Here is a 25,184-nt window from a genome sequence, read left to right as displayed (position 1 = left end):
TTGTTGACTGGCATGCATGCAGGCCAAAAGCATATGGAAAGCATCTACCTAACTTGCTAAAGAAATTCAATTAGCCCACTAGATAGTTCCTTTTAAGTCAACCAAATATTCAGTATTGCAAAATCAATTTCTGCTCTGGACACTAAATGTGATGACCCAGCTCTCAACATTACTGTTTAAAGAGAAGAGAAGCTAATCATAGTCCCAATGAATTTTAAAACTGCAACTAAATGTTGTAATTAAGTGATGAATTAGCTTCAGTTCACAGAAATTAAATTATAAAACATGACAGATGCCATGGCTGCTAAAAATATATATAAAAATAACAGGTCACTGTTTTGCCCATTACAATCACATTCCTGCAGCTTGGAACCACATTAATTCTTCAAAAATTTTATTCTTTATAGCAAGAAACAGGAATCCCGGCAAATATCATGATGGTAGATTAAATTCAAGTTCCCTGTGTGATCATTTTGTTTGCCATACTTTAAAGGGAATAGATCAGTAGAAATAACACTCTTGTTTATGTTTTTTTTCTTTTATATAAACAAAAATCTTTAAAATATATTTAAGTGAAATTTAATAGATAGGGCAAGACAGAGAATTTTAGAAAACTGCCCTTCTAATAAAAAGTTAAATGTTAATCACAAAAAGTTATAAATTACAACTTTTCAACTTTGTTGACCAGATAAATGATTTTAAATGTAATAAATATATTTAAGTTAGGGACACAATTTTTATCTTCAGAGCTAAAATAATGAGCGAAAGAGACAGAAACAGAATGAAATGCATGTTTTATCAAGAGAGAAAGCACTTGCCAGTATTTCTTGTTAATATTTGTAGTATTTTCATATTAAATATTACCTTTGGAATATAGGGATCCCAGTTGATGTAGCCTATGTTATCAGTGGCCAAACGTGCAAAAAGGTTGACTAGATGCTAGAGCGAAAAAAGCACAGACCACATTTTTATGATACAACATCAACATTAGCATAGTATTAAGGTTTATTCCTGCTTTTTTCTGTAGTTTTCTCAAGAAGTAGGATCAGATTATTTCATCATACACCATGGGATCATAAAGGATAGCAGGTGGGACACGAGTTAATAAGAAGACAAAAGAAATATAATTATAAAGAACATTTACAAAAGGAATAACTATAATATTGAGATGCATAAACAGGACTGAGAAGGCCTTTTGGTTTATTGGAAACTAAAATAATAGATCCTGGGATAGAGGTAATATAGTAAAGATGATGAGCATGTGGCTTTCCAGGGGTTGCTGAATCCTGACTGTGGGGAGCTGTGGGGAGCTACTATTCTGCAACATCAAGAAAGCCAGATTTCTCACAAAAACTAGAAAATATAGAACCAGAAATTAATAACAATGAATTCTCTTAACAGATTTCTCCCAGACAAATTTGCAATAGACAAATTTCAATTAGGCCTTGGTTAGGGTTCTATACTGCACTGCTAAAATACCTACTAGCTGTCCCATTATGTCAGACAAAAACCCAGATTCATCAAGGCCAAGGTTTACAAAGACTGAACCTCATCAACCGATATAAATAGAGAAAGATTATGAGAAAGAAGAATTTCTCTTCCTCTTGTCACCTGGGAGGTGACATGCAGGTGGGTTCTGGCAGTGATCTATGTTTCTCTACATGAAGAGATAATGACCCAACTTTTCAAGGAGGCTGTGATTTGCCCTCTTCCTTAGAGGTCATCACTAGTTTCCATCATATAATTTTCTTACTATCGCCACTCTTCCCTTTTTGGAGAAGGTTTGAGAAGATGATTGTATTGCAGCTCAAGAAGTTCCAAATATTTTTTTCCCAGCTTTTGTAAAAATATTTGCTTCTGGTTTCCACAGAGATTTATAATAATTAGGTTTGGATTTTCAGTCTAAAGGAACCCTAGCATTCAAACAAAAAATAACTCCTGCACAGTATGACAATTAATAATCAAACTTATAATTGTACAACTAATAGATTAAAAAACTTTAAATTATTTCAATATTTCCAGGCACCATTATTTCTAACCCAATTATCTACGTATCATCTTTGTAGTAAAAAGAAATAGGGAAAATAAATGTGGCACATTACTTACCCCTTCCCATTGTGGAAGATTTTGAACTGAAACCCAAAGGCCTAGGAATTCATCAAGCCAGAGCCTGAAAGACAATGAAATCCCACCAACAGAATTTTGATGTATGAAAATAATTTGTTCCCAATATCTAATAATACATTCTTAGTACATTATACATTTCAAAAACAATGTGTGTGGGTATAGCCCTATCTATGAAAGTGATTTTTATTATGCATAGTGAAGAAAAATGATGTTCAACATTATTTGTGCTTAAGGCCACACATATTAGACATCCTCCATCTGACAAATCTCCAGCCATACTGCTGGTTGTAGAATTTGAGAAAGAAACAATCAACAGTACAAACTTTTAATAGTAATGTTATTAAAAATCATAATTAAAAATAAAAATACAAACTAAAAAAGAAAATAGAAAATAGAAGGTGCAGAAAAGAAAAATAGTAAAGAAAAAGTTAAGAAATTTATAAAGAAATGACTTCACCTTTCATCACAAGTATAAACAAATGTAGTAACCTATCACCTTCTCTTAAAATAGAACTAATGATCACTTCTTCCTTTATCCCATCTCTTATCTGTAAACAAATCCTCAAAATCTCATTGTTCAGTCCTGATCAGCAAAAGTTCATTAAGGTTAAAATATATCTATTTTAATCTTGATACAAAAAACCAACTTTGTATTTCCTTCTTTGACTTTTAACAATCTTAATCCCTTAAAATAATGTCCTAGGAATTTGATTTTTTTGTCATGAGCAATGGTGGCACAGAATGCAGTATTGCAGGTTGACTCTGCCCATAGCCAGGAGTTTAATTGTGACCGGCTTAAGGTTGACTCAGTCTTCAAGTCTCTTTTGTAAATCCACTATGGAGAAGTTTTATTTATTTACATAAACAACACAAGACAGCAAACATATCCAACAGACCCACAACAATAACCCTGTGGGGTGCATTGGGCTGAGAGAGAATGACTGGCTCAAGGTCACCCAACTGGCTTTTATGGGTAAGTTGGACTTGAATGAACCCTTGTTTTCTAGCCTGGTGCCTTAATCACTAGACCACTCTTGGTTTGTTATTTGTAAATCTCTTTTAATTGTTAAGCATCAGCTACTTTCATTTGCATGTTCAGTGCAGCATCTTTTTCCATATAATTCATGTAGTCCATAATTTTTAAATCACTTTCAGATCAATTTCATTCTCGTCCTATAAAACTTTTAAAATTTATAGCAACTTTTAAACACCTTCATTCTATAGAGGCAGGCATTTTCAAAATTAATTTCTGGGACCATTGTTCAAAAATATCCTTCAATGTGTCCAATGTTAAAATATTTTGCCCCACTCTATTAATAAGGCAAATTTAAATGTTCTTTTCCTTTAATTGTAATCTTTGTTCTTTCTAGATTCCTTTAGTATTCAACCTTCAAGTTTCATCCTATCAATTTTTTAAAAACAGAATTCAAAACAAAGCACATTTTCCAATGGGAAAGATTCTTATAATTAATTACAGAATCTTATTTCAAATCCATCTAGACCAGTGGTGAAATCTAAATTTGTTTGCCACAGATTCTGTGGACATGGCTTGATGTGACTGGGTGGGTGTGGTCAACTTCGCCCCCCCCCCCACTTTTTAAAGCATTTTTTTCTTGCCGGTTCGGGCCAATAGGCAGGAAAAAATGCTTTAAAAAATGGAGGGGGAGGAGCTTCTGATAATCATGTGTCTCACAGCTGATCCAGTCGATTGTCAGAAGCTTCCCCCCCCCCCCCGGCCACACTTTTTAAAGCATTTTTTTTCCTGCCCGTTCGGGCGAATAGGCAGGAAGAAAAAGCTTTTAAAAGTGGGGGGGGGAGTGCTTCCGACAATCGTGCAGCTCACAGCTGATCCGTGCTATCATCAGAAGTTTTTATTTCCACTTTTTAAAGCATTTTTTCTTGCCTATTTGCCCAAACCGGCAGAAAAAAAATACTTTAAAAGGCGGGAAAAAAAGCTTCCGAGCCACACAATCCTTGGAAGCTTTTTTTTTACTACTGGTTCTCAGAACCAACGACAATTGTCCCTACCCGTTCAGTCAAAGTGGGCCAAACCGGGAGTTAGACCCCTGATCTATACCTTTAATTTAGTTGTAACATTCCGAAATCAAAATCTAATTCACTCTTTTCAACAGAAAAAAATTAACTTGTATTTAAAACGTTTTTTGCTACATATTGAAAAAAATTCATCCAGTGCTATAAAGTGTGTTGATTCAAAGATTGTTAATAACTGAAAAGCAGCTAACAATTTCCAAAAGTGGTTAGAACAGGAATTATTCAAATTTAGTGTCTTTCTGAAGGCAATGACTGCAGTTTGAGGGAAAAATAGTTATTCCCTTGTCTCCCACAGTTCTAACGCTACCACAGATCACTGTGTTACGATGTCCTCTTGAGGAGCAATTTTATGGAGTACTTGAGTGATTTCAAGTCCTTTGCTTGTCTGCAGAGGAAATGCAAAGAGACAATCTACTCACTGGCTCTTCATGCTGCAACAGTTGTCTGCTGAGTCTTCTCTGAAAGTCCTACAGCACAGGCTTTCAAGAGCATAGTTTATATTGGGGTGGGTAACCTGGAGTCCTTTTTTGTGATTCCAGATATCTCTTAAACCACACCACCAAATTTCATCAGTGAATTACAGATAATCAGTGACTCGGTTTTCCTCAATTTTGAAGCAAACAACACACGAGAACTAAAATTGCCTTAATTGTTCAAAAAGACAAAGGAAAATTTCAACCTTCATGCACACACAGAAAAGAAATACTGTATATACTCAAGTATAAGCCTAGTTTTTCAGCCCACTTTTTGAGCTGAAAAAAGCCGCCTCGGCTTATACTCGAGTCAGTGAAAAATTTGCCCGAAATGGAGGAGAAAAAGGGGTGGGGCCATGCCGCTGGGTGACGCTCGTGAATGGCCCAGCGCCCCTGAGTTTCCCCTCCCTCTGTGTCAGTTTGCCGCGCAGCGTGCACCGCACCATCCCCCCTCCTCACGTTCTAATGTAATGCAGGGCTATCTTACGATTCCCCTTCCTCCCCCTCCTGCCGCTCTGCAACGATGTCCCACCTCCTCCTTGTTATGGCAAGCAGCCACATAGCGATGTCCCACCTCCTCTGGTACAGTGATCCAATGATAGGAATCACTGTGCCGTGTGTCATAGGAGGCGGGACATCATCATCACAGCGGGACATCAGCATCATGAGGTGAGTGAAGTATTTCATTGAATACACCGGTATTGTGTGATAATAATTTGTTATGCAGAGCAAATTTTTACAATGGCTACTGTATATTTAATGGGCACAGGCAGGCTGTATATGTTATTCAATGGGCAATGGCATTATTGGTATCTATTTTTATTTTTGAAATTTATCGGTAGCTGCTGCATTTCCCACCCTAGGCTTATACTCGAGTCAATAACTTTTCCAGTTTTTTGTGGCAAAATTAGGTGCCTCGGCTTATATTCGGGTCGGCCTATACTCGAGTATATACGGTACATCAATTTCTTATTAAGCACTCTGTAAATACAGTGTGTACTTTCATTAATCTTTGTAATGATTAAAACACTTGAGGCTCCTTGACATTTCAATTTTTTGTAACTGAATTTTAGAAGTCGGTTAGGAAAAAATTGACATTTTATGTTGACATTTGTGTTGAGTAACAAAATATAACAAAAGTTTAAAATATGAACCTTATTAAATATTTGCCATGATTTGGCAATACCAACTTAAACTAAACCAGAATAAGTTTACAATCTGATCATATTTGTAGGCAAGCATACAAACCTTTAAAGCTGATTTTAAATGATTTTAAATAGCAGAAAAGACTATTATAGATGAAGGTTCTGTTTGTGATTCCAGACCACTGCAGTAGATGTTAAAACTGCTAGGTCATTTACTGTACCCAATCAATGCAAACCATTATTTCACAGATAACTATGCAAGATCTGTTCTTTTGAGTCCCTATTGACAAAAACAAACAAACAAACAAACAAATTCCTGTCTTAGCTTCTCTGGCCAGCAATATATCTAAAACTCCCAAACTGCATACTAGATAATTCAGAGAATAATATACAAGAATATAAACTTCCATGCATTAAAATTCACCTCTCAACTCAGGATAGCAATTTTGTTTAATTTTTGAAGAAAGCTTCATTTCTTACTACAAAACTACCTCCCAGACCTTGATCTGACAAGCGAACACATCCTTTGATAAGAAGATGAAAGCAGAATTGGTCAAATGGGTGGGATAATATTCCCACAATCCGCAGAGCAGAGAAAAATGTCCCTTGCCTCATCAACCTAAAGTTTTCTTGGGCACTTGTCATACAGTCCTGTCCAGTCTCTGTAAGCATACTTTACTAACAAAAGTAATATCCCAGGGACTTTTAGAAATTCTCTGTACTTGAAGAGGGAACATAGTGCCATAACTTTGGAACTTTTTTCCATTTATTTAGAAAACACATCAAAGTAAGCAAGCAACTGTTGATTTCACTATATTGTTTAGCTAAGATTATTTACTGGTAAACAAGACATGACTTCTGTTCCAACTCTTTCTCAAGACTTTCTTTCTCAAGATATTTGCAACTTGAGATTAAAAGGGTATTGCAACATATTTTTTCAGTGCTCAAGATTGCAGCCTAAATTTCCTCCTACTGCATTTTCAAATTAGGTTAACCTAACCAGTACATCTGCATGGCTGTTTCTTACCCCTGACCTATATTCTACTTTAAGGATATTGTTGGAATTATTTCTGGTACCATCTGGCACAGCTTGACTGATTGGCAGTATGTGGCCTCTTCAATCTACCTATAGTCCTTGGAAGTTCATCAGCATTGAGTAGCAAGTCCACAATACAGTTCCCTTTTCAAGTCTTCAGTGAGTCTTCTTCTGACTCTCAGCCAATTTACTTTCTTTAGCAATCTCCTCTGGACATCCCCTGAAGCTAACAAGGCTTTGTCATCCAATATGATATACCATCCTTTCTAAGTTAGAAAAATCAGCCCACATTACTTTTCATTAAAATAACAATTTTTCAAAGCCATTATTGCCTAGACCCATATTAGAAGCCAATCTTTACACCTTCTACATCAACGTTTTCCTAGTTCTTCCTTTCCTTTGTGGAAAAAGAAATGTAGCTCAACAGCTCTTTCTCCTACAACATTTTCTTATGGAAAACTAAACAATCACTTCTGCTTACTAAAACAAAGTGTTTGTTGGTGTTTCTGCATGGATATGTGAAGTGTTGGTAAGAAGTCTTGACTGAATCCGAGCTGTCACAAGGAGATTAAATTAATTCACTGTATTATTTTTGAAACTTTGAAATGTAATATTACATTACTAAGCAGTCATACATTACACGAAGTGTGCCAAAGATGCCAAACTTATTTAACCACATCAGTGACAGGAAGTGACATTAGTCAGATTTCTGCACATGGCAAAGCATTCCAAAAGGCCCTTTAAGCTTAGAAGACATTTTCACTTTTGTAAAATGAAAGGCATTATTAGTACAATAAGTTTTTTTCTCTTCTTGAGGTTCTGGCAATTGAGCAACCTCACAATATCTGGACACAGGCCCTGGAATTTGATCCAAAAACAGGGCACCAAGAGGACTGACTTGTTAAGGCTCAGAACTTCAATATAATTTTGCTTCAGAGTTTTTATTATAGTTGGTATAACAAATTAATAAAGTTCCACAATTTTTAGAATTTTATCAAGAACTGAATTAAGCAACAGTATTGATAGAACTTCACTGAATACATACTTTTAACAGAACACCACCACCATCACCACTAGACTAGACTACTGTTTCTAGAGAAGCAATTTTAGGTGAATTGGTAAAATTTTGTCCCTTAAAATTTAGCATTCAAAACAAATGTAGCAAGACAGTACAATAGTAATTATTATATGTGATAGTAAAGTCCAAGTTCACAAACATCAGCTTTAAATGAAATAGAACATCATATAAAATGCTGCAAAGCAACTTACTTAAAACCTTTGTGATGGCACTCTGGAGGAAGAGTGGTAGGTAGAAACAGTTCAAAATAAGTGATAGCTTTTTGCATGGTAACATCAAAAGGGCACATTAATGGCCGCCATTCATCTAACATCTCTGCTGTGGCACTTTCTGGGAAATAACTAACAAGAAGGATTTTTGCATCAACATGTATTACTTACTTATAAGTAATCCCTATCAATAAATCTAAAATACAATTCATTAAGAAACAATAATAACAATAAAAAAGTACAAATTAAACATGTTTCTGAGACCAACGATCTACTAGCTAGATATTCACAGCATGGAAATCACTGCAGTTGCCAGCTTTGTCTCATACAGTAAGTAGGACATTTCATAATTAGACTTCTTCATCCAAGAGAATCCTCTCCCAATAAAGGAGAATATTTGTAGCTTAGAGTTGAAATGAGGGGTGCTTGGTGCTCTCTAAGTCTGATTGTTTTCTTGGAGATGTTTCACTGATAATGTTATCTACTGTAGTTTGGGTAATGAAACGTCTGCAAGAAAACAACTAAGCTCAGAGAGAATCAAGGCCCCCTCATTTCAATCCTGAGCTACACATATTCTTTTATAGGTGTGTTACAATTAAATGAGTCAAAAATATGTTATATCTTCAAACTCCTTGTTATTTAAGACACATGCATTGTAATTTCTGCAATTCTGCAAATTTTAAAACACTTTAAAATAATGCAAGAGATATCTTGAAATATAATCATGGAAGTGTAAATGTCAAATAGTCACTTTATCCGGTCCCTTGTGGTCCCTCATATATGAAGTAGGGATAATTTTCAGTAATGGGAGATTCCCAACTTTTTTAGCTAAACCTTGTTGGCATTCTAAGCAACGCATTTATTTGACACAATTTTCTACTCCACCACTGAAGGTACAACTTAACCAGAGGACTCCTGTTACTGGCAACAAGGCCCTATAAATGCATAGTTTTTTTCAATTTCATAAAAAAGATAGTGGAAGGTAGTCTCACTATCAAATAGTTTAAAAAGTACACAGAAATTGAAAATGGTTAAAGTACTTACAGTCTACAATTTTTCACAAGAGTCTTCAAAACACTTTCTACTGAGCTAAAAGAAGAGAAAAAAGGGGGGAAATGGTAAATAAATTACAGTATCTTACTTTAGAAGAAGAATATAGTTATATAATTATGCAAAGCCTAAGATGGCATTGATTCAATTTCCCATTAAATATGTACACACAGCAGTTAAATTTACTAAAAGATGCATACTTACAAGTATTACACTTTATTTTTGATTTTGCTTCTATTTCCCCTAGAGTACTGCTTGGGCCACATATGGAATTATTTTTTTCCTTGTATCCCAAATACTACACTGAGTGTGTTTCAGTTTTTAAAAACAAAAACTCACATAATAGTAAATCAAGTTTAAAATACTGCATCACACATGCAAACTTACTTGCCAATTATTTTCGCTGTTAACACATTTTGAGATGCTACAAGTTTTTAAAAGCCTTGTCTTATGTCCAAAGGAGGTATGCCTGGAGAATTGTTGTGTCTATTGACAAGAGCATTCAAGGGCGCTCAAGCAATGGCTTATTTCAAAATGCTCTATAATACGGATTATCTAGTCTTATTTCAAGCTGTTTTCTGATGCACTTTTGGCACTGAAACCTCTTTACAGTTTGTCAAATTGTCTTCTGGACTGGTTACCTACACTGAGATAAATGCTTTACATGATTCTGATCTCATCTGATGCATATGTTTCAAAAAGTATTGGCGAACTAATCTGATTTTTTTCACAAAATAATTTTGCTGCAGAGTTCCACATTGCTTTATTTGTTTTCTGTGAATTCTAACACCCTAGCAATTAGAAAAATAAGTCTAGAAATTTGGATTATAGGATTAACAATATTCTTGTAGCAATCAGATTTTTCCTCCTATTTAATTCAGACATGACAGCTCAGTTATACAGAATGCTGTTGCAATTCACATAAAAGGAACACTTTTAAGTAGAGTATGTCTTTGTCAAGAATTAAAATGGCATATGCATTTCAGAGTGTCTCCTATCAGATCTTTTGAGGTATCAGAAACATAAGATAAAAATGACTCTGCTGTAAGAATTCATGCTTCTGGAAAATTAGTTTTATTGTAAACCACAAGTCTACCTCTGCAAAAGTGAACCTTCATCTTACTTGTAATCTTCAAATAAAGTGGTATCATTCACAATACACATTTCTGAGATCTCATTACATTAGTGAATATTAAACAAAAAAAATCCCGTTAATTAAAAATATCTCTGCAATCAGACTTTAAATGGTTAAGGATCAAAGTATTTTAACAACTCATTTTTCCTTTATTAAATTGCCTATTTCAGAGAGTAACTAAGAGAGGTTCCTATCTTCATAAATACAGTTAGATATGTTTATGCACCTTGATTATCATAGTGTCAGATTTCTGAAGTGCCCTCCCCAGAAAACAGACTTTATCACAATAACTGTAATTTTAAAATATTTTTCCTTAGATATTCTCTCTCTCTCTCTGGCTGTGTATATAGTTGCTACTGCTTTCTTACTACATTTCACAGTTATTTGGGAACTTCTAATATTGAATTAATTTTGAATTATTTAAAAAGTTCTCCAACTTGAAAGGATCGGTAGAAACATTTAAAAATAAGAAAAAAATAAATAAATACATTCTTTACTGATTTTTCATGCACTTATTTCTTTAAGGTTTTTAAGCAGGAATAGTGCTATATTTTAGAAGATTGATTTTATTTTTAAAAAACCATATGCATGCCATTTCTTTTTTATTTTAACAATCTTAGTCCTGAGTGTACCTATGACTTACTAGACAAGTAACAGTACAAAAATAAGCAACATTCTTCTGGCACAATAATAATAAGATTAATATTCAAATCTATACTGCACTGCACTGCACTCAGGAGAGTGAAACTTCTAGTAATATTAAATTATGTTTTAATTTAAGCCATTTCCATTCATACTAGCTGATCTGAAAAAGAAACAGTTTTGCTAAAATAGAAACTCAGTAACGGTTTTCTGCCTACAAAATAATATCCTTCAGCTAGAAGGATTCTAGGAGTTAAATTACCCAAGAGGCAAAAATGTAGAAGCAAGAAGCTAATCAAACGCTAACTGTAAAACCCTTGTTATCCAACCTCTTTTTTAATAAATCATAAATACCTGATAAATCAAAAGGCAATTCTGTCTCTAAAGTCACAGAACATTGCTAAAACGAAGTATGACTGCAGGCTCTGGAGATAGTCATAAACGCCTACTGCTTGCAAAAAAATCCAAATTTTGATCATGTCACTGTGGAGATGTTGTAATTATTTTAAGTGTGACAACCGGTCGTAAAATTATTTTTCAACCTGGTGTAATTTTAAATGGTTGCTAAACAGGGCAGATGTTAAGCAAGAACTACTTGTATATGATAAATAAGCCATGTTGCTTTCTGACGGGAATTATTAAGTCTCATTTTTTCCCAAGTTCACCATTGTACAGCTTCTAAAACCTAGTCCATCAAGGGGCTGTGTTCAAGATCCATCTACTTAATATTCCAGGGAAAGATAGTGGAAGGGAAGGGAGTGTGAGTGACTGAAAATGCAAGGCACTCTATTATATAGCCTGCTGCCAAGCTTCCAAAAATGATTGGTTGGAAGCATCCAAGCCATGCCCAATACCGCCCGCTGAATTGAAGAAGCCACTGATGTAGTAAAGCCTTGCCAATATTCTCCTGGATACCTGGCAGCAGTCACTGAATTCCCAAATCCTAGACTCAGATGATGTCATTGTGTCATACAAACTTCAATAGTAAGAAGGTATGACTGAGTTAGTTAGTGGCTGACAAGGTTAAGCAAGCTGAGTGAATGCAGTGAGTGAGCATTTGTCTAAACTGTTTGTTGTTAAAAAAATTTCCACAGCAAATAATCTGTTATACTGTAATGGCAATTAATTACATTTAAGTTAGTGTGTATTGTTATCACAAACTGAACTGCAGGTATAGGCTAATATTATTTTAAATTCAAATAACTCTTATTCTACATTTTTAGTCATTTTACCAACCTACGTATTGAATTAAATTCATGCATTTCTAGAATATTCTACAAATTATGCATAAAATCAAGTATAATTTGTTAGGCACCTAAAATATAACTTAGTTGTTAACAGGCAATTAGCAAGTAGCTATACTTTTCAGCCACTTCACACACATATATTTTATTGTAATTCAATTTAAATACAGTGCGACATTCCCATAAATTGTGGTGTCATGTTAACATTGGATTTTTCAGTTTTATATGCAGGAAGTTACAGGTACATGACAAATGTTACAATTGAACAGGCCATGCACAAAGAAAACATATAGGCCAGAGCTACATAAAAGCAAAATAATTGTCCTTACCACCTATGTAAAACATTAAGCACAAATGTTTTAGGTGAAGACAAGCCTGGTCGACATGAACTGAACATAAAGAAAAAAAGATTTTAAAACAAAATAATGAAAAAAGCAATTGTAGCATTTAAACCAAGTAATGCTAAAGCCACAAAAATCATTATTCATACTCCTTTTATTTTTAATTCATTCTTCCAAATTCATCTAAAGTGAAATATAAATTATAAGCAATGTTGTCAGAACACCATGAAAGAAAAAGTCGCACTGCACCATTTAATTTCAAAACCAGCTTGCCTGAAAAACGGAAAGGTTGCTTTGGCATTTATTGCTTTCCCTTTAGTCCCTTTTCAGTTTGTATCCGGGAATCTGTTGTTCAAAGGCAGACTAAGCACCAAAAATTTTATTATTTATTAATTCAGTTTGCCTGACTGAGGGCAAAATTATTAACTTGGAAGTACATGTTTTACAAAATAAGTTAAAAATTCAATTATTAGTGTCATTGTTTAAAAGACTGTAAGCAGCAGCAAGGCTAGAAATATATCTGTTTCAAGCATTGTCCCTTAGCATTAAACAGCTAAATATTCTAAGAATAAAATTACTGTACTTTATAGGATAAACCCCAGCCATTCAAAGTTGAGAAAGGAATTTTCCTCATGGAGGTAGATAGAAGCAATGTTACATGTTAAATCAGATAAAACCAACTCAGTAACATCTGTTTTGATGGCATCGGCATAAAGTAAAGGACTTTTCTTGTCTTATAATCCATAATGCCGTTACCTAAAAATTCAATAGATTAAAACCTGATCATCATATATGCAAAGAGCATCTAAAATATGCCTTGTCTCTACCAAAGCATTAGTTTCCAAAAGTGGATAGATTCTAGTTTTGTGCAGGCATTCGGTCTATTCATACAAGGCCTAAAAGCAGGGAAGGAATATGGCCAAATGCATTCCCAACTCTCAAAGTTCTCATTCCTCAAATCTATAACCTATCTACACTGAATAAAAAGCACAAAGGAAGTTTTTATTTGCTGGGATAGTATTTACATACCCATATTTCCTAATTCATTAAACTCTCCAGTAAACCTACAAAGTGTTGACATAAGGCTTATGTACTTTTCTATTTGGGAATGTGAATGGTCAGTTTTCATTTCATATCTTATAAAGTCTGAAAAATATTTTTCTCCGAAATAGGGCTATCGTATCTGGACTATAAAAATCCACAAAGAACTGTAAGTTTTTGTTGCCATTAATGCTCCTTGGATTTTTGTAACTCAGATCTGGAAGGACTAAACATTTTTTTAAAATAGCTAAAGTATTCCTTTAATAAAATATAACCATGTTGCTTTCTAAAAAATTTCCATTTTTTTCCCACAAAATGGAGAAAAAAAACAGAAGAAAAATGAACATCTGCTGTAAAAGAAAAATGAAATTATTTAAAATGTATGTAGATTCAGATCAATGAAAGAAAACATATAAATCACAAGGAACAAAATTCAATAGAAGAGCAGTGTGAGGATATTGTGTAAATAAAACAAAACCTTTAAAATCTTACTTTGGAAACCAATTCAATCCAAGATGTTCTGTCTTAGAATACAATATACGTTCCAGCATTTCATAAAGTGGTCTCCAGGGCAATTCTAAATCATCTCTTGACAAAAGTTCTTTTTTTCTAAGTTAAAAAACACACATAAAGACAGGAATTGAATTTGAATCATTACTCACTGACAATTCAGCTGACAATCTAAAATATTCTAAGAAAACCTCTTCGAGTAACCGCATAAAATTGTAGATCCAGATCTAATTCTTACAATGGTAAAAAAAAAGATTATTTTAATCAGGATTATCTGTTAATCAAGCTTTCAAATAAATTAATTACATTTAGATTTATGTATGATTAATGCAGGGGGAGCAAGAAACGTAATGCTAGAAAACCACAATATTATCCAACTATTCATTTACAGTATTTCTCATTGAGATATGAATATTACATCAAAACTGGCACTCAACATATTCATTGATATAGATCCTTGCCTAGCAAAACCCTTTTCTATACTTAAATTAGCATAAACCAGTGTAATTTGGGGCAACAGAAATTACAATACATCTAAGGATGATAAATGCAAAAATTAGAGATATATAGTGGTTGGTTTTTAATGCATTCTGAAAATGTAAGTTTGAACTTGACCAAGTCTTTAATCTTTCCCCAGAATTAGAAAAAAAGTAAGAGTACTTGCTGCTTTAGTCTGGCTAGGTTTTTGCTACTTCTGATTACTTATATAAGGCCAGCATGAAACAAAATACCAATCAAACTTGACAAAATCTGTTGACCCTCTTAATTTTAACAACAACTACCCATATCTCCAGCTATGGATTATGATTTATATAGATCACGGGTTTCAAACATGCAGTGTCAGCTTGCTGTCACGTGACATTTTGCGATGTTTTTTCCCTTTTGGAGCTAAGATGGATGTGGCCTGTGTGTGACATATTCTGCCCACGGGCCACCAATTTGAGACCCCTGATATAGATAGAAGAATGGTGTAAAGCAAAACTTACTTCAGCAAGTTTATTAAAAGTCGAGCAAAACCTTGCATCATGCTGATCTCCAATTTTGGAATAGTTACTAGTTCATACAACAGCTTAATGAAAAGAACGTGATCTTCTTTACTAAAATTTCTCCCATACAGCCGGAGATACCTGTAAAAAAGAAAAATTTAAATACTGTAGGTAAGGTATTCAATTTATCCACATCCTGTTAGTGTATACAATGCAAAAAAAGTAAATATAATCAAAATGAATGGAAAAGTACAAAAAAACAAATACTAGGTATAATACAATTATTCATAGTGAATTCATGTCAAGACAGCTTACAAATAAATGCAGACCTTTTCAGGTATTCCTTTGGGGGTTATGCAATATGCAAACCAAAGAAAACAAATAGGATCAAGCCAAAAGAATAAAAAAGGAAGAAGATTAGATATGGCATACTTTTATCTAATTTATATTGTTATTCATTATCCATTATGTTATTCCTATACCAAACCAACCTTACTTCTCCATACTCATGCACCACCACATATATTGCCTTTTATTTAAACTCCTTTGAGGATTTCATCAATTTCATCTACCATGACGTCTTACATTTGCATCTGTAGTCAACAGACCTTCTAAAGTTAGCATGAGTATTATTTTTGCATTTATCCATATATGTATTAAATAATCAAGAGGAAATTGCATATTCTTTTTTCACCCCTTGCTCAATGTTGAACCATTCACTAAGCATTCCATTAACTCTCAAGCATGATTTAATTCCGCTGTGCACTGTTCCTATCATGTTCAGCTTCCATCTATTGAACTGCATATTCAAGTAAACATTCCACAATTCACATTTTCTATTTTATCAACTTTGTCAACAAACATAATAAAAATCTTTCTCACATTCCTACACATATAAAAGATCTGTAGAAACTAATTGCACTATATACCCCTGCCTTATATTTTGTAGATGTCAAGATAGTGATCAGATGAGCAATTTGTTGAATTAGCTTGTGTGGATGCTTTGAGTTTTGTTGTTGATTTTTTTTATCCACCTTCATCCACTCCAGGGTTGTGGGAATCCTCCACTGAAGAACTTTTCAGGGGTGGGGGGGCAGCATGGTACTTATCACCTCCCTGGCCCACAGCAAAGCCCTAAGTACAGCTTAAGTCTTGATGGTTGCTGCAGTTCATGAGAGACTACTTATGTAAGGTCTGGCATCTGGAAAGTGTGCAGATATTGTGGAGGCAGCAAGGAGTGCTGTGTGTCACTTCCTTGGTGGAAAATGGTGGAAGTCACTAACATCATTCTAATGCTATGGATAGATCTATCTCTGGTTGCCTTTCAACTCCCTGGTGTTACTACTTTCTGCAGGAAGAAATTCAATCATTCCAGATAAAGTGCCACAAGTGTTGTCTGCAGTCCTATGGGAGAAAGACTCACATGACTCTGACTCTGGTATGGGTATGAGTCTGTATTAGGGATTATCTTATAGTAATAAACACAGGAAAACATCAATACTTCTTTGCCTGTATTTTGTCCATTGATAGCTGTCCAGTGGTTGTTTACTGTACCCTATTGGGTTGGGAAGAGTTCAGATTATTGATGATCCAAAGGGACTATTCAAGCTACCTGTTGGATAAAACTGTTCAGGTTTGTTTCAACTCAGACTCTGACTGAGCAGGATGAGCCAAGGTACAGCAGCTGGAGCATGGTCTATTGGCATTATCTGGGATGACTCTGAGTTGGTGACTCCTGAGGAAATAGAGAGGGTTTTCTGGGGAGTTAATTTGACCATGTGTTTCTGGATCTGAGCCATTCCTGGGTAACAAAAATGGTTAAGATTAAGCCACAGTCAAGCCCATGCTGTGGCATTAGTCTTCTTCCTGCCTTTAGAGAGACAAGGTGTAGCCCCTCCTTGGAGCTAATGGTTTTCATTACCTCTTCAAAATAGTCCAGGTCAGGAAACCAAAATTACTTTTATTGTAAGGTGACAATAACAGAATCTTGCAGATCTGAAAGCATTCCCCTCCGCCACCGCCTTTATGTCCCAGATAACAGTAATTCTGAGACACAGTCTCCATCCCCATTCCTGCCCTGGATTCAGATTTCTCTTTTAGGAAAGTTATTCAGGTTACATTTCTTCCTCCCATCTCTCAAGGTGATTTTCACAGCCTATTACAGTTTTTGATAACTATCAACTGATTCCCACCCTCTTTTTTGAGGGAAGTTTGTTGAGAAGATGGTTGGTCTGCAGCCAATGAGAACTCTTGAGAAACAGATTATTTAGACTTGCTTTCATCAGTTTTCAAACTGGGATTTAATAATGATATAGCTTTGGTCATGCTTATAGATGACTGGTGGCAGAGTCAGGATGAAGGTAGTACATTCATTCCTGTGGTTCTTGATTTCTGAATGGCTTTCAATACCAATGACCACGATAGCTCCATGTGTTGGAAATAGCTCCATGTGTTGGGAATTGGGGACATTGTTTCATGGTGATTCTCCTCCTTTTCATGGGGCTGGTTCCAGTTAGTGTTAGTTGAAAGGGAGAGACAGTCCCATCACTGCCCCTTTGTGGGGTACTGCAGGGTTCTATTCTCTCGCCTCCTTTTCACATCTACATGAAACTGCTGGGTGAGGTCATCCACCTGTTTGGGGTTTGATATCATCACTACATTGATAGCCAATTATATCTTTTGATCCTAGTTTGGTCAAGTGAGACTGCCAAGGTCATATCCCTGTACCTGGATACTGCATATAATACCTTTGTGAAAACTTGAATAATGTTATTTATCAGCAAAATCAGTAGCACCTATTAGGGCAGGGCTGTCAAATTTCTTCCGACCAGAGATGAGCTTTGTCATTTCCCTTCCATTCCTGCCTAGGTAGGCATCATGCTGATTTGCCTCCCTGTATCCCTCTTTTTACACTCTTTCTCCTCTTCCCTCCTTTTCTCTTCTCTCCCCATTGCACACCTTCTTATCTTACATGCCCTTTCACACTGTCAATGCCCCTGAAACCCAAAGAGCAGTGGCAGCAGCACCAGCGGCAAACAGCATATCCTCCTTTTTGCTCCCTTTACTGTCTTCTTTCTGCTGCCTTTGCTCCTTTTTACTCCTTTTGCAGCTTCTTTTTTTGGACTTAGTTACTCCAGTGAATATCTATCTTCTGTCTGTCTGTCTGTCTCTCTCTCTCTCTCTCTTTGTGTGTGTGTGTGTGTGTTCCAGCATAATTCTGGAATGCTACAAGCAATTTCAACCAAACATGGTACACAGATGACTTACTCTGTGGATAAAAATACTGTGGTGGTAAGACAACCCTAAAACCCCAACATTTCTAATGTTGGATTTTCCCCCTTACCAGAAGGAGCCCTCTTGTGATGTACTGTGAAGCCTCGGTAAGGGGGAAAATCCAACATTAGAAATTACATTTGATCCAGACATTTCTCCCCGATAAATAAATCCTTGGGCAGCGCCGGGTTATCAGCTAGTTCCTTATACATATAAGCAGTATCTTTAGCCATGTGTATATAAAATTGTAACTGGGTCTAAAAAGGTGGCGGCAAAGTAAGCAAAAAAGTACAAAAGCAGAGGAAAGGACACCTCTGGAAGAGTGGAAAGGAGAGGAAAGAGTGAAAAGGAGAGCAAAAGCAGTGGAAAACAGGGAGCAAAAAGGAGAAGAGTGAAAATGGATGCAAAAGCAGTGAAAAGGAGGTGGCAAAGGAGTGCAAAGGCAGCAAAAAGGAGCAGGAAAGTGAGTGAAAAGGAATGCAAAGGCAACTGAAAGGAGGCAGCAAATTTGCCCAGTCCCTGAGCAAAGAGGCAGTATAGTATGATAAGAAGTGTGAAGTAGCTCAAGGAGATGTTGGAGGCCTGGCAAAGGCCATGCACAAGTGTCTCTCTGCTCAGAGAGAATCTGCTCCCCACTCATCTAAAAATCCTGTTTGGATTTCAGCAGGGAGGATTTTCATCCCCCTCCCCTGAGAAGAAACACACATGTGCGACCTCCCAGAGTTTCCCCCATCCCCCTGAGATACCCCACACTCCTTACCTACGACTGTCCACTTAATAAACTATGAAATCACTTAACTGCAATTGGGAGTATCAGGATTCTCCTTGCTTAATAGCCATTTTGTTCAATGACTGAGATTCCGGTTCCAATCATAATCATGTCAAGGACTACCTCTAGTTTTTCATATTGATTTATTTCAGTTCTTTCTATTTCTTCCCCAAATCCATTTCTGATACTACCAATGAATGTCATTTATTTACAAATAAATAACCAGAACCTCTTACATACACTCTCATTTATTCTCTTTTATTGCATATAATCATTTAATCATGCTTTTTTTTAAAGAGGGAGGAGCCACATCGCAATATTACAACATGCAGTCTCGATATTCTGAGACCACCATTGATACTCTTGCTGCTGGGGGGGGGGGGTCCATTGAGACCTAAACCGTCCCGTAGAGACAGTGATCAGGAAGACAAAGCCTTACTGGTCTCAGGGATATCGCAAAATCCCTGATAGACCCAAGGGAAGTGCTTCAAACCCGCGGTAAACAGGCAGCCCTTAGGCTGATGAAATCGGGACGCTCCAGAAGGAAGGAAGTGAAAAGAGAAAGTGAGTCCATCTGGTGAGGTATTTTTTCTATTTTGCTAAAGACTGCCCAAAGAAATGTTTCTTTAAAGCCAAATTAGATCTTTAAACGAAAGTACTGAGCGGCGAAAATAATCCTAATGGGATCGCTGTGGAAAGTTTTTTTTTTCCCTTTGTCTTTCTAACTATTTTTTGTCAATTGAAATGTTCGTAACATTCTTCATCTCTCCTCTTAAAGTGAACCAATTGATTTTTTTTCTCCTGCTTCTTGTTGCTTTATTTTTTGACTTCTGGATTAAAATCTTCCTTTTTATTTTAACAATTCTTCCTACTACTTGTTATTAAACCACACTAAAAGAAATCCAAAGAACTTTGTTTCCTACAGAAGGTGAAAATTAACTGCGACTTCGAGTTTTTTTTTCAAACAACGTATCTCTCTTCTTACTTGACTTCACTAACTTTGCAGCTGAAGGGTTTGCAACTTGTTTACAGAAACTGATAAAGAACCAAGGGCATGAACTGTTTTCACAGGTGCCTCTGAGAATTATTTTGGCAGGGAAAGGAAGGAAGGAAGGAAGGAAGGAAGGAAGGAAGGGAGGGAGGGAGGGAGGGAGGGAGGGAGAGAGGGAGGGAGGGAGGGAGGGAACAGAACCCTTCCCCTTTGAAGAATATAAAAGAACTTGTGTTCAAGTCAATTTAAAATAAAAGTAAGAGAGGCCTGGAAGACTAGAGTCGCAGTCATTATTAGTTTTTTTTTTCTTTTTCTTTCTCTCTTCTGTTTTGGAAACATGGGTCAATATGTAGATGAGGAAACCTTAAAATTCCAAAATATCTTGGATGGAATTCAAAATCTATTGGAAGGATATGGGAGAATTGAGAAGAAGTTGGAAAGACTAGTCTTCCTCACAGCAAAAGATGATGGGGTTGGATACCCAAAAATTAAAGGGGAGAATGAAGATATAGAAGATAAAGATAAGATAATAATAGATGAATTTATTAATGGAGCAAATGTGGGTGAAAATGGAAAAAAGGAAATATGGGAAAGGGAATTTGACGAATTGGAGCTCTACCGCAGATTCCAGGACACAGAAGAGAAAAAAATATTAATGATGATAGACTAAGAAGAGAATTTTTTTCAGAAGCAAGATTGACAAACAAAGACAAGTTAACTTTAGTAGCAACTGGTGGGCAAGGAGATTATCTGAGAGACCCTTCAAGCAACAAAGTGCGGAGAGAAGCCTATAAAAACCTTATAAAGGAGATAAAAAGAAGACTGACTCCACAATTGGCAAGAGAGATAAGATTGTTTTGTTACTGGAAAGATACAGGTTGACAATGAAAGTTGGTAATTAAAAATAGTTTTTTATTATTGGTGATTAATAACTAGGAATTTTGTAACTCCTAGATTGTTATTAAATGTTTACACGCTAATAATTAATTAACTATAAATAATAATAATGAAATGACAATGGATACAGCATAGTGATACATGTATTGATAATTTAGTAAAAGAAATTTGGATATAAATTGTAAATTGTGACTTGGAAAAAAGACCTATAAATTTTATTAACAAATTTTCATTTAGATCTTGTTACAAAGGTGTAAGGTTATTTTTTGGGAGTGAGGGCCTGATGAGAGGAGATGGGGCATAAATAGTAAATGATTTTTAGCCAATTATAATAACAAAAAGGAAATGTTAATGGACATTGTTTAACAATATATACATGCTATGGTATTGGCTAAAGTAACTTGGATATAAATTTTAGTCAGCAGAAAGGCTTAGAAACTTTATTAAGTGACTTTTACTTAAAAGATGCTATAAAGGTGTAATGTTATTGGAGGATTTTTTGAAATAGCTAATGAATGCCATTATATGGTTGTGTCTTTAAGTGTGAATGCTTTGAGGTAAAAGCATGTTCAAATAACTGTAGTCAAATGAGAACTGTGGTACATTGATAGTAAGATATACAAAGATTTTTGACTGAAAGTGTATAATCTAATATGAACTACTGTATATACTCAAGTATAAGCCTAGTTTTTCAGCCCACTTTTTGAGCTGAAAAAAGCCGCCTCGGCTTATACTCGAGTCAGTGAAAAATTTGCCCGAAATGGAGAAAAAGGGGCGGGGCCATGCCGCTGGGTGACGCTCGTGAATGGCCCAGCGCCCCTGAGTTTCCCCTCCCTCTGTGTCAGTTTGCCACGCAGCGTGCACCGCACCATCCCCCCTCCTCACGTTCTAATGTAATGCAGGGCTATCTTACGATTCCCCTTCCTCCCCCTCCTGCTGCTCTGCAACAATGTCCCACCTCCTCCTTATTATGGCAAGCAGCCACATAGCGATGTCCCACCTCCTCTGGTACAGTGATCCAATGATAGGAATCACTGTGCCGTGTGTCATAGGAGGCGGGACATCATCATCACAGCGGGACATCAGCATCATGAGGTGAGTGAAGTATTTCATTGAATACACCGGTATTGTGTGATAATAATTTGTTATGCAGAGCAAATTTTTACAATGGCTACTGTATATTTAATGGGCACAGGCAGGCTGTATATGTTATTCAATGGGCAATGGCATTATTGGTATCTATTTTTATTTTTGAAATTTATCAGTAGCTGCTGCATTTCCCACCCTAGGCTTATACTCGAGTCAATAACGTTTCCAGTTTTTTGTGGTAAAATTAGGTGCCTCGGCTTATATTCGGGTCGGCCTATACTCGAGTATATACGGTATAAGTAATGACTGTGGAAGAAATGCACAAAGGTTATCTGTAACCAATCGACACACTTTCTACAAGATGTAATGAACGATGATTCTTTTTTTGTGTTTTTGTTCAATTAAAATAAAATAAAAAATTCAAAAAAACATGCTTTTTTATTCATTCCTTTTCCATTTGTACTTACAGATATACACATACACTTAAGCCATATACATGAAATGAACATTTTTTCTAAGCAGATAATCACAATTCTCATTCATCCTTAAGTTTCTGAATTGTTCAATATTTTCTGTACTGCATATCACCTAATCAAAACCAAAACTAAACCCTGCATTTCATTAATTCAGAATACTGAATAGTATTTCCAAAAACTCATCCCTAGTTCTTCCAGGAACACCATTTAATATAGTATAACAGCCAATTATCACTAATCTATGAACTCTTGCTTCCATACACAATCACAGCAATTCTGACGACACCTTATATACATTCCAGAGTGTATTTAACTTTCCTGGATGTATTAATCAATCTCATTTCTCAAGCAATTGATCAATCTCATTTCTCAAGCGATTCTTCCAGGTGTAGTACATCATATACATTCCAGAGCGTATTTAACTTCCCTGTATGTACGTATTAATCTCATTTCTCAAGCGACTGATTACCGTCATCAAGGTCTAGTACATCATATACTTTCTATAATGTATTTAACTTCTCTGTATGTATTAATCAATTTAATTTCTCAAGAGATTAATTACCTTCATCCAGGTCTAGTACATATTGCATTTCAGTTTTAAGTTTCATGGTTACACAATATTTTTAATGGTATTAATTTGTTCAATAACATTATCATATACTCTCATATATTGCAAATGACATTATTTCATGTGTCTAGGTCATCATCAGATGGATTCATAGTTATTAAATTCCACCATCCATATTGGCTATGTCAATTAAGTTTTTCATGTACCACTTAATAAAATAAAAAAGTGTAGCCTAGTTACCAGCTTTTAGGAGCACCCATGCTACAATATACTATTTCAATTAGCAAGCTTGCTTAATGTATACATTTTTGTGCATCTTTGGAGACAGTTATGAACTCCAGCAAAATATAGAGGGATTAGAAGTGTTAATTCAAAAACTGATAATGGACAGAACTGCTCTTTGAAATGTCCTGTTCTTTGTTTTTAATACTCATTATTTGCAGTTAGTATATGCTAAATCTATGTTATTTGACTCAGTTTTTAACTTCCTTTAGTATCATGTTGATAAAATACTTTATGTTCATGCTCTCTAGAAAATATTTACCTTCAGGCATCATCATATTAAACAAGCAGTGAACCCTTATACAAAGGTGTTGACTAGGAATGTCAGCATTCAAATGTGCTATCAAATTGCTTTTCCCTGTAGGCAGTTTTTTTTTTTTGTTCGTTATTCTGTCACATCAAAATGTGAATGGGAATAGCAAGACAGCATAGTTTCTAAATACAATTTCAACATTTGAAAAATACCGCAAGTCAGTTCGTATTCCTAGCTATGTTTTTAAATAACAAGAATTTTTTTATTCTAACAAGAATTGTTAGCCACCAAGTATAACACATGGCTTTCTTTAAAAAATAAAATAAAAATAAAGATACCTTGTGTATTTTTTTAAAAAAAATTAGATACATTCTCTCCTCTGAAGTATTTTACTGACAATTCAACCTGTGTGCATGAGAAAATGATTGAGATATACCTAAACTGATATTTGTAAACCAACCAGTCACTCAGATGAGATAAGTGGCATAGTAAATAGAAAGATGGATGGATGGATGGATGGACTGGATGATTTACACGGTAGGTAGGTAGGCAGGTAGATATGTAGAGAGCGATTTGTAAGTAATATGCTTTAACAACACAGCAATAAACTACAGTGGGATCTCGAGTCACAACCGTAATCCGTTCCAGGACTTCGGTTGGCACCCAATTTGGTCGTGACTGGAAGCAAGAATGACTGCACATGCGTACGCACACACAAAAAAGGTGCAGCAGGGGAAATCGCTACAGCAGGGAAAATTGCTGTGGCTGTGTTTGATTGCCACCCGAGGATGTGTTTGTGAACAGAGTGAGACATTTAGCTGACTTTTTGGTTGGCACCCGATTTGGTCGTGGTCAGAACTGTTTGTGACACAAGGTCCCACTGTATTTCCATATGCTGTCAAGAGAACTACATGGATATATCCATGAAGCAAGAAGTTGGGCTTTTAACTCGCTTCCCAAGGGAATCTTCACCTTTGATACCTATTACGGCAAGAGGTTTCTAATTATGACTTAAGTGCCTCTAGAAACTCATGAGCAAATTAGGATCACGAAGCCAGATCAATGGCCCATAAAGTGAGCAGGGGGCTGTGCAGGTTGCAGAGCTGGAGGCAAGCTAGCAGGGCCATTATAAAGCCAGATTCAATATCAGCAGTTGTCAGCCCTCCTTGGTAAATCAGATAGGAAACATGACTAGATAAACTATTCTACTTTACTGTAAAGTTACAACAACTTGCAAATCTGAAAATACAGATTTGCCCTCTCTCTTTATAGCCTGATCAATTTAGGGTAGGGATCTACCAAAAATTCTTCTCTGACAATTAAGTAATTGTGGGCTCCTCCCCCTCTCCTCCCTAGGCAGCTTCTCTTCCCTTCCTCCCTCAAGATCATTCCCACATACTATTAGAGAAGCAAGGCTTGGGATCTGGGTTAAAGGTTAGCTGAAGCAGTACAGAGGATCTCATGGAAGGCTTGACCAGGCAAAGTGGGATTGAGTTCTGACAGTGATCTAACTTTAG

General features: G+C 35.8%; 1 protein-coding gene across 2 annotated transcripts in view; it reads right to left on the bottom strand.

Annotated features, from left to right (window-relative positions):
* The window catches only part of PSME4 (proteasome activator subunit 4), a 91,919-nt gene that overhangs the window by 60,403 nt on the left and 6,332 nt on the right, over positions 1–25,184 (bottom strand). Inside the window, exons 2-8 of one of the 2 annotated variants that reach the window (XM_087717528.1) lie at positions 15,070–15,210; positions 14,066–14,182; positions 12,521–12,580; positions 9,165–9,209; positions 8,103–8,252; positions 2,107–2,170; positions 865–939 (exon numbers count right to left, since the gene is read on the bottom strand). In XM_087717528.1, the coding sequence (XP_087573654.1) occupies positions 865–939; positions 2,107–2,170; positions 8,103–8,252; positions 9,165–9,209; positions 12,521–12,580; positions 14,066–14,182; positions 15,070–15,210 (652 nt within the window). The remainder of the gene's footprint in view (positions 1–864; positions 940–2,106; positions 2,171–8,102; positions 8,253–9,164; positions 9,210–12,520; positions 12,581–14,065; positions 14,183–15,069; positions 15,211–25,184) is intronic. The other variant, XM_087717529.1, reaches the window with a different exon arrangement.

Source organism: Thamnophis sirtalis, unplaced genomic scaffold (genome assembly GCF_051295495.1).
Source record: "Thamnophis sirtalis isolate CommonGarterSnake01/CBP01778 unplaced genomic scaffold, rThaSir2_p1.2 scaffold_6, whole genome shotgun sequence".
Taxonomy (NCBI): domain Eukaryota; kingdom Metazoa; phylum Chordata; class Lepidosauria; order Squamata; family Natricidae; genus Thamnophis; species Thamnophis sirtalis.
The sequence above is the reverse complement of the archived record's forward strand: the minus strand, read 5'-3'. Positions and strand labels throughout refer to the sequence as shown.